The sequence below is a fragment of the Chenopodium album genome, chromosome 24, assembly GCF_948465745.1.
Source record: "Chenopodium album chromosome 24, dcCheAlbu1.1, whole genome shotgun sequence".
Classification (NCBI taxonomy): Eukaryota; Viridiplantae; Streptophyta; class Magnoliopsida; order Caryophyllales; family Amaranthaceae; genus Chenopodium; species Chenopodium album.
In genome coordinates, this window is record NC_137857.1 from 712,162 (window position 1) to 727,378 (window position 15,217).

Genomic DNA, 15,217 nt, shown 5'->3' on the forward strand with positions numbered 1-15,217 from the left:
TTGCACTTTAGTGAGTAAATCTTAAAAGATGGTGTACTGTTTTAATGATAGTAGTGTATGTTGTTCTCTATGCATATGCACTTTACCTAATTGTTGATTGGCCTCCATTTATTAAGGTTGTGATAGAAGCTACATTTGTCTGTTCTGCAAATAGGTCTGATCAGGGTCCTGCTTCCGTTTACTGTTGGTTATAATTCTAAAATCAACTAGTGAGTTGTTAAAATTCAGCTATATTGGTAGTGAGAATATGCCATGTAGTCCAAAATTATACATAAAGCACGTAATTTGATATACTACGTACCTCCGATTTTCTTTAGTTACAACTTTGGAATATTTTATCTCTCTCAAATAATACCCCAAAGTTGCAACTAAAAAAATCGGAGGTAGTATTGAACTAGATTTTGGCTTTGCACGATACCAAATATACACGTATCAAGTAAATGACAAACTGTTCCTTATGCTATGAGGGGTATTGCTCATTGGTTTGTGTCATGCCAACAAAAGAAGAAGCTTTTTATTGTTTTCATGCTGGTGCCATTTTTAGTCTTCATGTACTTAGCATTTCAATTGAATATATGCACAACTAGACTTGTTTATTTCCCTTTAGAATAAACAAGATGATTATGGAATTATGGTTAATGGTAATGCTCAAATCTAACTCAAAACTCACATAATTTCTAGGGCGATGATGGAAAGATCAACTACAAATTAGCAACAAGTTTCGATCTGTCATTAGTCGTGTTCTTATTAACTGTGTTACCCTCTGTGTAAATGTAAATGAAACTTGTTCCATTACTTAAATCCTCCAAAGTAGCATCACAATCAGTTTTCATATAACAATAGGAGAAACAAAAATGTTGTATAATTTATACTCAAAGTAAGAGATTTCAAGCCACCAAAATATGGTTGAATCTAATGCATTATTACAAGGAGATAAGTATAAAAAACACAACAAAAAGGCGGTCAAAATAAGGAAGGTGGTTTGAAATTTTATGTAACAACAACGGTAGCTTCCTGCCACAAAAGGAGTAAAATGAAAAACACAAACACAATCCTATCCACAACACTCTTGTTAACAAATGGGAAGAGCTTTCTCTCAGCACCTTAATGCAAAGTGCAGGGGAAAATTTTCGGCTGTTTTTAGGAGACACTTTTATGTCATAAAAATTATATGTTCTCCTTAATTTTTTCTGCACTACTTGGGGCCTTTTCGCTCTACTTCCTGCCCTTCATTATCACTGAATTAGCAAACATCTTCGTCTTTAACTACACACCTCCTTATGGAGGGGGTCTTTAACTCTTGTACTCCCGCTTGCTCGGGTTCATCAAACGGTGTAATTCTGTTGGATGGTGTCAATGTCAAGACCCTTTAGCTTCACCACGGACTCAACGTGTCCTTTGAGTGTGTGCAATTCACGAAGCCTGAATTCATAGAAGAAGAAGAAAAAGGTCATTTATACAAATTCCAAAGTACGCATAAAAGGTCATTAAGTAGTGTACTGGTGTTTGTTGACAACATACCTTGCAACTTCAGCGCGTCTTTTGGCTTGCTCGGCGATCTCAGAGAGTTCCCTGTAGCTGTTCTTGTCTTGGAAGAGAGGAGCAGAAGATTCGGGTGCTTGAAGCCCGTGTAGAGTTCTCTGAGCAAGGGCCCATTGAGCTTCCCTCTCTTCTTTTCCATAATCCTTCTTGCTGGTGAATGCAGTCTGTGTGCAACAAAATCATCACAATTTAGTTACTAATATTCAATTCGACTACATTAGCATTACCAAAAAAATTGTTGTTCCTTTCATTATTGTGTTCCATAAGTTTTAGGTATTAACAAAAAGTAATTGTGGCAAAGATTGTTAACTCAGAATAGACGGGAGTTAATGAGAGATCACACACCTTGCTCTCGAACAAGTTGAGCCATGCCTTTCCACTCAAGATGTAACGGATGGCAAACTTGAGTACGTCGAGTGGGAAGTAGAAAACTATGTTGAATAGCCAGACTACACCAGCCCATCCCCATCCACATCCCTTGATCTCGGCAAAGTTCCATGTAGGATATACAGCAATAAGAGTAGCCACCTGACCGAGGAAAAAAAAAAATCATAAATCATAACATTTAGACAACTTTTCTTTACAATGTTCTTTGTTTTACAGAGGAAAAGGATGATTCACAACACAATTCTTACCAGCTGAGCAATGGCGAAAGCTACCATCAACAGCATACCAGGACGCTCAACAAAGGACCAGCTGCGAGACCTGGTCACGAAAATGAGGGCCTGACTTACTATACTCACTTGGAGATATAGAGCAGCCATCATTTCCTCGCGGTTACCTCTCAAGGATCTTACTCCGAATTTTTCCTACATGATGAAGATACAGTCAGTGGGATATTATGAGTAATACAAGTAGTTTTAATTTGATAAAAAGATGAGCTTATTCCAAGGATGAAAATTATAAGGTTACATACGGAAAAGAAGTCTGTGTCTGACATCAACCAGAAGAAAATGACAGTCATCAAAGCTAGGTAACCTCCGAGAACAATTCCAGTGGCGAAGATTTCCTTGAGCTTCCAGCTGTCAGGAACTGGAGATGGCTTGACTCGATCCTTTGAAATAGTCATGATTGTTCCTTAAAGAAGAAAAAGATGATTTTTAGCTCAAGTGATCTTTGGTATAACTTATATAGAGAAGCTTAAATATAAAAGATCAACTTAAGCAATTCTTACCATCATTCAAGATGGCAATAATCAGAACCATGAAGGGTGAGAAGTCGAATTTCCAGATCAAAGCAATAAGCATAAAGCCAAGCTACATAATTAAAAAAAATTAATTAGACGGTTAATCAGACAATGGATAAATGATGAATCACGAAATTCAGAAAAATTGAAAGACTTTTACATACCACAATACGGATGGTGATGGATACTGCATAGATCTGCATCAATGAGAAAAATAATAGAAAGGGAAGGTAAGACAAAAATTTCGGTAAAATGATGAGAAAGAAGAATAAAAAGAAATCAGTAAACAAAACCCACAGTGTAGTTCTTCATCCTCTGGAAGATAGCCCTACTGGTCAACACAGCACTGATGATAACACTGAGACCAGGCTCAGTGAGAACAATGTCAGAAGCACTTCTTGCGGCATCAGTAGCATCATCAACAGCAATACCGATATCTGCCTTCTTCAAAGCAGGGGCATCATTGACTCCATCTCCGGTCATACCAACAATGTGCTTCTTCTCTTGTAACTTCTTAACAATTTCATATTTGTGCTCTGCACAACAGATGAAGTAACAATGCTAAGTTTTAGAAGATGAGGTCACTGCGATCCCCTTTAACAACATTTTAGATGAAGATATGTCTCACCTGGGAAAACTCCGGCAAATCCATCAGCTTTCTCAATCAACTCATCGATAGGAAGGCTGGCAATGGATGAATCTTTGTCATTGCCAAGCAAAGCTGAAGATGGGTACATGTTTGTTCCCATTCCAAGTCTTCTACCAGTTTCCTTACCAATGGCAAGTTGGTCACCTGTAATGTTGGACCAAAAGAAGATCAGCAACCTCCTAATGATTACAGATAGTGTGCTGAAAGAGATGACACAATTCAAGAATTGTTAAGAGATGTGTTCCTTACCAGTGATCATCTTAACATTCACACCAAGGTTGAGGGCCTTGCGGATAGTTTCAGCACTGTCGTGCCTTGGAGGATCAAAAAGTGGCAACAAACCAACAAATTGCCATGGTGCTCCTGGAGCATCCTTGTTCTTTTCGGGCACTTCCTGCAAATTTAAATTAAAGTTATAAGCGTGCCTAATGTTAAATAACCAGAAACCATGTACATGTTTATAATTCATCTTCAAACCTGTCTTGCGACACCCAATGAACGAAGACCACGTTCAGCAAACTTCTCAATAACAGCATGGACTTTCTTTCTAACATCCTCCTTGCAATTGCACAAGTCAATAATCTGTGTGATGAAAAGAGAAGAAAAACAAATGTCAGTTTTGTAAGCTAAAATAAAATTCCAAATGGCACACTGCAAATTTCAAAGAAGGTAAATATAAATTACCTGCTCAGGTGCACCCTTACTGACTCTATGCCAGTTTCCGTTGCCATCGATGTAAGTCAAAGCAGTCCTTTTGTCCACAGGGTTGAATGGAAGAAAGTGAACCTCCCTAATTCCAGCTCTAGCCTATATACCATTATACAATAATATATTAGCCAACTGAAAACATTGAACCATTTACACACAATATAAACCTGCTTTCCTAAATATGCAAATCCCCAAGACAGTAATAACAATACCTCTTTGGGGTCAGCAAGCATTCCAACCATACAAGTATCAATAGCATCTTGGTTCTCAACACGTGAGGCCCTTGCGGCAAGAAGGAGAACATGCTCCTTGTCAACGCCCTTGGCAAATACCTCAATCAAGTTCTTGTCAACACTCAACTTGTTGAGAGTCAAGGTACCAGTCTTGTCACTGCAGAGCACATCCATACCAGCCATTTCCTCAATGGCAGTCATTCTCTTTGTAATAGCTCCTTGTTGAGACAGCCTGTGGGACCCAATAGCCATAGTCACTGACAACACTGTAGGCATGGCAATTGGGATACCTCCGATCAAAAGAACCAAAAGATTGTTGATTCCACTCCTGTATCTACGGTGTTGAATAGGGTACATCACGATGATCTCAATTGCCATACCGACAGCAATGGAGATAATACAGAAATTTCCAATGGAGGTAAGAACCTTCTGGAAATGACCAACTTGGTTGGTGCTGTCAACAAGATGGGCTGCCTTTCCAAAGAAAGTGTGGACACCAGTGGCAATCACAACAGCCTCAATCTCACCTTGTTTACAGGTTGAACCAGAGAAAACTTCATCTCCGGGATTCTTGGTCACTGGGAGTGATTCTCCTGTTAGTGCAGACTGGTCAATCTTTAAAGGATCACCTTCAAGAAGACGTGCATCAGCAGGGACAATGTCACCCAATTTAATGCTGATGATGTCTCCTGGTACCAACAATGCAGCGTCTGACTCAGACCATCGACCATCTCTAAGAAGCTACACACACCAAAGAGAAACAAATAAGGTAAGATATGGTGCATCATTAAGGTTATGTAAAAAGTACATGGCCTTTCCTACTAAAGCAGAAAGGTCCATGTCTTCGACTTCTCAATCAGACAAAAACTGTATTGAATTCATCCTCTCAAATCATACCTTACACTTTGGAGCGAGATTAGCCATGAGGGCAGCAGCAGCATTTCCGGCGTTGTTCTCTTCAATGAAAGAGATAGTAGAGTTAATGACCAACAAACAAATAATACCAACGAAATCTTGCCAATCTGGTGGCTTCCCATCTCCGTTTGCAAGTGCTATGGCCATGATAGCAGCAGCCTCCATAACCCATGACAAGGGGTTCCACATAAACCCAAGAAACTTGAGGAATTTGCTTTCCTGCATCACAAGATAATAATGTTAAAAATGCATACTCAGCAGCAAGTACATTGAGTAATCATTAGCAGCTAAAGTCACAGTATATAACCTTCTTTTCTTCTAATTTGTTTTGTCCAAAGATTTCGATCCTGTCGGCTCCTTCTTGGGTGGTCAAACCTTCCCTTGAACATTTCAGCTGCTCAAACACTTCCTCAATAGGAATGTTTTCCTGTAACAAAAATGTAAAAATTAAGCTTCAAGTGTCGATGACAAGGTGGCCAAAAAAGGCGCCTTTAGTTAAGTTTTTTTTCATGCTCCCATTAATAAGTGACTTAAGTATGAACAAACACTACAAATTGAATGACAAGAAGGGTTAATCAATTCTACTAAATGAAAATAACATACCACAATGTATTTAACTACAAATCTGTTACTTTATCAGGTCCTTGTACAAGAAAACATTTATCCTTTCATGATCAATGTACAAGGCATAATGTTTTTTTGAGGGATAAAACTTCAAACTTGATCAAATTCTTAATATAGACTTATCAAAATTGTTGATTTCTAATTTCAATCAAGTATTTTGTATATCAAAAAATCCACTTTTAAATTAACTTGTTCTTTATTTTAGCTGAAGAATTAAGCTATTCATTTTTAAATAATGACAAATATATTCATGATTATACTTTCAAATACATTAAAATTATGGTGATAAATTAAGTTTTTTTTTTTTATAAGGTGAATAAAATATGTTTAAAAAGAAATAGAATCAGAAAACATCTGCATACAGATACAGTAGACATTACTCCATGTAAATCATTATTTTTAAAAAAAATATAAACTGAGTCAACTCGGTTAGGAAACGAAGACCCAAAAAAGCCGTTGGTACGGAGAACCAACAAAACAGTCTGGAGTAACGTGAATGACAGACAAAAAGTTGAGTTTTTATTTTTTATTTTTTTTAAGAGAGAAATTTTAGGCTGTCTAGTTTCACGCGCTTCACAAACGCGTGCTTCACACACTCCTTAAATTTTGACATTTATTTTCCCAATAATCAATAAATAATAAAATTAAACAAAAAACTTGACCATTAATTCATATTCCCAAGGTAGAAATTAAGTAAAGTGGACCCCAAAATTAACCTCAGTTATTCAGTTAGAGTTATGTCAGTACAGCTGATTCAGTGGCGTAAAACGAGTAAATTCTTTTTACTCTTTCTCCTTTTTTATTAAGGTTTGTTTTTGGAGTACTACGGAAGGTACTTTGCATCTATTTCAGGCAAACTTATTTTAGTCTTTTGTACTTTACTTTGTTAGTTGCATAAATATAAATCAATCAAACAATAACTACAACAAAGAAGCTTCCATTTATTTAAGTATATAAATTCATTTAAATTAAGTTTGTCGAAATGAAACCCGTTTCGAAAAAACTGAAAGAGTGAAACTCGATTAAATCTATTAGATAAAAAACTGAAAGAGTGAAACTCGATTAAATCTATTAGATATAGAGCACACAAATCCAAACATGTCATAAAGTGTCGCGACCCTAGCCGGTGATAACATGTGGTTGACGGTATTTATTTACATTAGAAATTAATAGTCATATATACTACAGTATTGTGTTAGAATGATTGGGACAAAATTAAGACTAACAATTTATGGTGACAATAAAAGGATGTTACCTCAACCAATAGACAACCTTTCAATCTAATTTACCAAACGAGAGAACATGATCAAAAGCTTGGAAAGAGCCAAATTTTACCGAAAATTGGCTCTCTACCTCTCCAATAGACCAAGATATTTATTTATTCACCAAGATTTTTCCACTAAAAATATAACATTTTTTTTTTTTAAGAAAATCATTAATAAATGGACCTAACATCACCAAAATTGTTTTCTTTCATAAGCCTATTTTTTGCTAATAGATATTTTAATTAAATACCCATTTGTTTGAAAAAGTAAAAAAGCAATAAATTAACATACGTAGTAAAAGGGATATGAGTACCTAAATTAAACGTCACACCCCAACTTGTTAGGAATATGAGTTGTTATTGAATTATTTGATACCCAACTAGGCATATAATTTAATTAATTCTAAACAAATAATTGTTGGGGTATAATAAGTAGTGCATATTATAATAGTATAATTGAATTAAATTTTAGCCAAATTAATGATTAATAAATAAAATATTCGACTTGCTTTGTAAAAAGCAATTTTTAGCTTGTGGGTATCGAATTATTTTTAAAAAACAATAGTACCAAGTATAATACCTCAATCGTGAAAGATATTAACACTTCAAATGTGATATAACTAAAAAAAACAGAAAAAGTACGAGCATAATATAATTAAACTAAACATCCACTGGTCAAATTGCAAGAATCTATGTACGGTAATTAATACGGAGGATGAAGTTGCTAAATCCAAGACATTAATTTTAGATAAGTTTGATTAAAAAGTAAACCTAAACTATAACTAGTTGTTTGGTAACCCCGTGACAAAGGAAACTTTAACAAAATGTCAGTATTTATTTAAAGAATAACACCCTTTTTTTGACTCCCCCAATATATGCCCGTTTAATCTCCGTGCTTTCCCCTACTAAAGTGGATCAATTAATTAAAACTTCCATTTCAACCAAACAAACAAGGACTTTTATACTCAAAGGTGATATTAGTTCATTTTTTAACAAACCCTAGTCACGGCACAATTGTAACCATGGATGATTTATCTTCGTGTCACATGAACTACTGAAAGATTCATCGTTTTTCACATAACTTGTTGATTTTTGTAAGTGTCGTATGACTTATTATGAATGGTATTTTTAGACCCGTAAGAGTATGGTTAAAATATAAAAAAGTAAAAAGTAATTCACGTGAAAATGTGAAATATATTTAAGAGGTTAGTGGAAGTAGATCTTAGATATAATGAAGAGAAATATGGGTACAACACTTTTTTTAGCCCCCGTTGGTTACATGGAAAAGTTCACACACAAATAGCCAAAAGGTATCATAAAATCGAGTGGCATGACACTTTTTTCCCATGTTTTTTTCCATCACATAAACTTTATTTTACCAATTATCTAATTATATTAAATATATCCCATAGAAACAAAAAATAATTGTTTTTTATGAGTCATCTAAACCCAATAATACAAGAGAATAAGAATATAACTTTTCTACTATTTCCCAACTTATATAATAGTCAAATTATACATACCCATATTTTCAATGTTTGGTAATGTGTTTTCATTAATTCATGTTATATTCCGTTAATAGTAAATCACCATGACAGATGATTCATATTGTGTTATTGTAAAGTCATGTCATATTCTTAATTAATTTAGTTAATAGTAAATCACCATGACAGATGATTCATATTGTGTTATTGTAAAGTCATGTCATATTCTTAATTAATTTACGAGTGAGTTACCTAAGACAACTAGTACATAACTACATAGACATGACCGATATAGTATGTGTGACACTAGTAACAGAAATGCTAAAAGTAAGGCTAGAATTTCAATTTTCCACACCTTAACTTCTCATACATGCATAAATGGTCAAAAAGTAACAAATCTTAAGTAGACTGTCAAAATATTAAGGCAAATTAATGGGAAAATCAAATCTACCTATTTAAACAAGATCTCAAATCAAAATCAATCAATATATTTTTCTAAATTATATTCTACTAACAAAAATATCATAAAGTCAAGATCTTGGCCAAAAAAAAATCATGAAATTATTTGTGTGAACTGAATTTCAATCACAACTAGTGGAAGTAGAGATCTGAGGGAGGTAAAAAAAAATACAATTATTTCAACGGTCATTTTTTGCCGACTAAAAAAATAAAAATAAAAACACAAAATGACAATTAAAAAATAAATAATCATCTTAATTATTTTAACAAAATTGATGATTAAAAGAAAAAAAAAATTAAGAAAAAAGATATGGGACCAACGGCAGCGGGTAACATAGGAAGAATCTTTTGATGGACTGAGTACATCTTTTTGCAGAAAAAATAGGTCAGAAAATTAAAAAAATAATTAATTTAATTATCTTTTCAAACAAATTCCTCAAAAAATACCGTCAATCAGTTGATTTTTGACTTATTTCTGCGAAAAATGCTTCCCCTAATTTGACTTTATTTTTCCAAAAATACAATTTTTTTTTTTTTTGCGTTTCAATTTTTATACTTTGATAGTGACCAATTGGAATTATGGTACAATTGATTCGAATAAAATATTCAATACCCAATAGAAAATAATCAAAAATTAAAAAAAAAAAAATGGGGTTTAAAAATAGATCTCTAAAGTGAACATATAAATCAAACCCAGTTCGAAATCCAGTTCCGAGGATTTCGAACTGGGTTTGAACAATTTCATTGTGCTCTTTTGTCTTATTAATATTATTCCCGTCCCGATGTATTGTAATTTATCGGGATGGGTTGGGATACAGTATCCCCTAAAACATCTAATCATGAATATCAAATTAATTAAACCATGAATGAATAACAAAGGATTGAATAAAATTGAATTGGAATTGGAATGAGGGAAGAATTACCAGATCAACAGCCTCATTTTTAATGTCTTCGAGATTAAAGGCCTTCGCCATGGCTGCTGCTGCTACTGAGGAGAGAGAAAGTAGAGAGAGAAAGAAGAGAGAGAAAAAAACAGAGAGAGAAACTCTGAGAAAAAAAGAGGGGAAAAAGAGTGATTATATAGAGGAAAAAAAATATTAAAGTGGGTTAGCCATTCAATGAAGTTGGCCCTTTTATTTTTTAATTTATTTTTTATTTTTTTGTTTGGGCTGAAAAAGAAATTTTGTTAAGTTGTGAATTCAATTGTGATTGAAGAGAGAGAAAAGAAGAGAGTGAGGTGAAGACTATTTTTGTGTGTATGTTGGTATCCTTTTTATACCGTAAAAACTCCCACTGGCCTTTCTGTTTAAGATTTAACTGCTTTTATTAATATCTATACCTAGTCTATACCTAGTCTATACCTAGTATTTAAAAACTCTAACCACAAATTCATACTAAGCCACATGTCACCAATCACTCATATGCCACATGCCACCTCCCTTAATCTTTCAATAGAGTAAAATAAATAATGTTTTAAGTCTTTATGCATTCCAAGACTTGCAAATTTAAGTAATAAGAAAATGAAGAGTTTCATTTCTACCATGATAAACTAAAGTTAAACTAATTACATAGACAATAAAATAAAATTTTCATCTCCTAAACTTAAAATATAACTTAAATCAATAAGTCATTTCATACCACGCAATATCTATGTATATATATACCTAACTAAAATCCAAAACAACATCGACACATATAACACAAATATATATGCAACACATTTCAACAAAAATAACCAGCCCGTGCATCGAACGGGCTAAAATACTAGTTGTTTATAATTGATCGTCACATTCTGATGGTCGTTTCATAGGTACAACTTCGTCCACCCTCGGCCCCCTTTGTGTGTGCGCGCACTGAACCGTTTGTGTGTGTGCGCGCACTGAACCGTTTGTGTGTGTGCGCATTGAACCGTTTGGAGGAAATTGGTGGGACCAAATGTAATACGGTTTTTTTTTTTTTTAAATAATAATACGGGTTTTATTGTTTATAGACATTGTGTTGTAGAAAAGATTTTAACCATTCCCAAAACAAAAACAAAAACAAAAAAAAAAAGATTTTAACCATTTAATTTTGGGTATCAGTGTGGATACTTAACCAAATATATGTACTTCTGATTAAGGAGCATAGAGGGTTGCAATTTGACGAATCCACAGATGGTTAATCAAACAACAGCTATACCAAAAAAAAAGAAAAAAAAAAAAAAAAGAAAACAAAAAAGGTAAGCGATTACTCTGTAGTTTAATAGTCTAGCCATTTGAATTGAGAACTTTGAGATAGAGTCGATGTTTTTAATTAACTGGTTTTGATATATACAATTTTTAGGGTTTTATGTTAAAATAATGTATTGTTTAGAAAATGATATACATTTGTGAAATTTTTTGAAATAGATACGGAGTATATGTTTGTGAATGAAAGATAAAATCACACATTAAAAAAATTTTGAGGAACATTAAACAGTATTATCATTAACTTTAAATACAAAGTAATTATTAATGTTCTTTAACAAAAGCAATTGCTCCGTATTAACATTTCTTTTTCATCTCCAATTAATTTCATCGCTTTATAAATCATTGACCAAAAACAATAAGTATTGGAGTATTATTTTGCTATTTATAATTGATACATGCAACCATTATGACTACGTATAGTATATTGTATAAGTATTAATAACACTAATATGAAATACTTTATATAATTAAGGAAATGAGTATCATATATTCATATCTCTCTCATGCAACCGGTGACATATTGGTTGGTTTGATGATGCATGAAATGAACTTCTCTTGGAGTTGTCATCTTCCATAGCCACGCCGTCTTTGATTGGTAAATTTTTGTTAGAAAGAAAAAATTCTTAATTTATAATGATATAAAATTTGTTTTTATTTTAGAGGTATAATTATCGTTGTTTTAATTTGTTGATCTTTCTGTTTCATAATAATCGAAATAATTTGGGTCTGTTCACTTCACCTTAATTTCAGTTCAATTCCATTCAACTCCAATCAGTTCAATTCAGCTCCTAATTTCCTTCTCTCATAAAATATTCATTCACAGTTCATTTTAGTTCAGCTCCAACCAGTTCACCGGGTTGGCATAAAGATTATGTGGCACATACTGTACAAGCGACGAGTCCTCCTACTTCACCTTCTCCATGCTCCTCAGGTACTCTCTATCCAATAGCACATTATGTGAATTGTGAAATTTTTCCCTGCGACACTGTATATTTCTTGCAGCTGTAATTGCAGGAACTGAGCCCGTAATTTCAAAGAGGCTATGACAGATGCAGGATGGAGAGAAGCAATGCAGAAAGAAATTGCAGCTTTGGAAGACAATCACACTTGGGTAATGTCTCAAGTACCTCCCGGGAAGAAGGCTCTTGGATGCAGATGGGTCTATAAAATCAAGTACAATTCTGATGGTACAGTTGAACGATTAAAGGCTCGTCTGGTCATATTTGGCAATCATCAGGTTGACGGCATTGATTATAATGAGACGTTCGCTCCTGTGGCTAAAATGGTCACCGTTCGGACTTTCTTAGCGGTTGCAGCTGCGAAAAATTGGGAATTGCATCAAATGGATGTTCATAACGCCTTTCTTCATGATGATCTTGATGAGGAGGTATATATGAAGCCACCTCCTGGGTTTCATGGTAGCAAACCAGGAATGGTTTTTCGTCTTCAGAAATCGCTTTATGGTCTACGTCAGGCACCCTGATGTTGGTTTGCCAAACTTGCAGGATCTCTCAAAAGGTATGGCTTCAAACAGTCATATTCTGATTATTCTCTGTTTACTCTGAATGAAGGAAATGTCCATCTTAGTGTTCTGGTGTATGTCGATGATTTATTGAATTCTGGCAACTCTGCTTCTGTGATTTTTGATTTTAAGGCGTATTTGAGTGATTGCTTTCGTATGAAAGATTTGGGTGTGTTGAAATATTTCCTTGGTGTTGAGGTTGCTAGTAGTCCGGAAGGCATATTTTTGTGCCAACGGAAATATACTCTTGATATTATTGCAGAGTGTGGTTTATTAGGGGTACGCCCGGCAGGTACTCCAATTGAGCAAAACCACACATTGGCAAAATCGGAGGCACCTCCTATTGCAGATCCCGAAATGTATCGGCGTCTTGTGGGTCGTTTGATCTATTTGTCTTTCACTAGACCAGATTTGGCATATGAAGTTCATATTTTGTCCCAATTTATGCATTACCCTCGTCAAGATCACTGGGAGGTAGCTCTTCGTACGGTGCGCTACTTGAAGGGTTGTCCGGGTCAGGGAATTCTTTTGAGATCGGATTGTGACTTACATTTGACAGGATGGTGTGACGCGGATTGGGCTAGTTGTCCTCTTACGAGACGATCGATTACAGGCTATTTGGTGTTTCTTGGAAATTCTCCTATTTCTTGGAAGACTAAGAAGCAGGATACCGTTGGTAAATCTTCCGCAGAATCCGAGTATCCTAAGGCCACTGATGAGTTGAAATGGTTGAAGGGTCTTCTTGACAGTTTAGGTGTTTCGCATCCGCAAGCGATGAGTTTATTTTGTGATAGTCAGTCAGCGTTGTATATTGCGCAGAATCCGGTCTTTCATGAACGTACTAAGCATATTGAGGTTGATTGTCATTATGTTCGGGATGCTATTCAGGAGGGGATTATTAGACCGTCATATGTGAAGACAACGGATCAACTAGCGGACATCTTCACTAAGGCATTAAGCAAGCAACAATTTTTGTATTTACTTGGCAAGTTGGGCATTTGTGATTTGCATGCTCCAACTTGAGGGGGGGGGGTGTTAAGCCAGGCCCGTATATATATTGTATTTAGTCGGGCTATGTAAAGGCCCTTACTTTAGGTTGTATAAATACCGAGGTTACACATAATGCAAATTAAGGATTCACATTCTTGACAAGTTCTATTCATTTCAGCTCAGTTCAGTAAATGAGAACAGACCCTTTGACTGTCACACATGTTATGCACCAACTTTAACCATTAATATTGTCGATGCACAATTTTGACCGTAAACATTTGTAATTATATATTATTAATAAGTACAAATATAAAAGTTTGATCTAAAGAAAAATATATCTAAAGACTAATCCAAAAACATACTTCGTTTTACATAGCAATATGAGTATGTTTTTTTTTACAAATTGATAAAAAAAATAAAGTTAAAGTAATATATAAATAGTGAAAAAGTTAAATTATTACAATTATTATAAAACAGAGAGATTATATTTTTCAGCCGTAAAAATAGTTCGAGGTTTTCAGTCATTTAACAAAATTATCCGGTCATTCACGTAAAAAAAAAAGAAAAAATTAAACCAAATGTACGGCATTTCAGCGATAAGATATTTTTTCAATGGGATCTTTGGTATCATTGCCTCATTGGTATATGTGATTAGAAGTTTTTGTAGTTAAAAATTACAAAAGCAGCATGCATTAGATTCGAAAATCATCCATTGATATAAGAATAAATTAGTTCTTCTGGACGGCGATAGAATAGAAATGGGAATTAGCAAGCCCATTGAACTATTATAATAATACTCCCTTAGCTTGCTCCCTTTATTCCATAAAATTGTTACAATTTTTTTTGTTACCAAATTTCTAAATTATGAATTTAGGTATCAATACCTTTAAATACATATCATAGTATAAAATAAAATTAAAATGTACTCGTACAATATACTAGTACCCAAAATCAATAAAGATCCGTTAGTTAAAAATCATAATAAAAATTGGTATTGCTACGACCAAGGTGATAAAAAATTTGGGTCGGGTCAAGCCTTAACATTAATGTCAAAAAAATAACGGCCTTGTCAGGTCAAAATGAGCTATTCGGTTTCAAATCCAAAATTTAGACTCGTTTATAACAGATGTCGATTTTAGATCCCACTTTATTTTTATTTTTTTAACTTGATACCAATCGTAGAATCATTGGAATTTATTCTTAAATAGGGTATTCGTTAGGGTTGGTTTAAAAAATTGAGCACCCTAAAGGCCGGGTTTGAATTTGGGGTTTTTTTAACTAAAATTGTGCTTGTAGGCATGCCCTACACATTTTTCGGGACGGATCGAGACGGATTAGCGGGTCGGGCCATGGTTGATTACTTTTACTTTGTATGTCTCATACTCTAAGCTTATATATGCCATAGTAGTCATT

General features: G+C 34.3%; 1 protein-coding gene across 1 annotated transcript; it reads right to left on the minus strand.

The window, feature by feature from the left end:
• Positions 1-845: 845 nt before the first annotated feature.
• LOC145612552 (plasma membrane ATPase 4-like) lies at positions 846-10,143 on the minus strand. Its single transcript, XM_081667901.1, has 16 exons — positions 9,988-10,143; positions 5,541-5,660; positions 5,216-5,452; positions 4,298-5,059; positions 4,062-4,184; positions 3,855-3,959; positions 3,627-3,771; positions 3,357-3,521; positions 3,026-3,264; positions 2,893-2,925; positions 2,717-2,798; positions 2,459-2,619; positions 2,178-2,351; positions 1,888-2,070; positions 1,522-1,706; positions 846-1,422 (listed from the first exon to the last, which is right to left on the minus strand). Exons 1-16 carry the CDS (start codon positions 10,036-10,038, stop codon positions 1,326-1,328), a joined length of 2,862 nt encoding a protein of 953 aa, XP_081524027.1. The 5' UTR covers positions 10,039-10,143; the 3' UTR covers positions 846-1,325.
• Between the last annotated feature and the right edge of the window lie 5,074 nt (positions 10,144-15,217).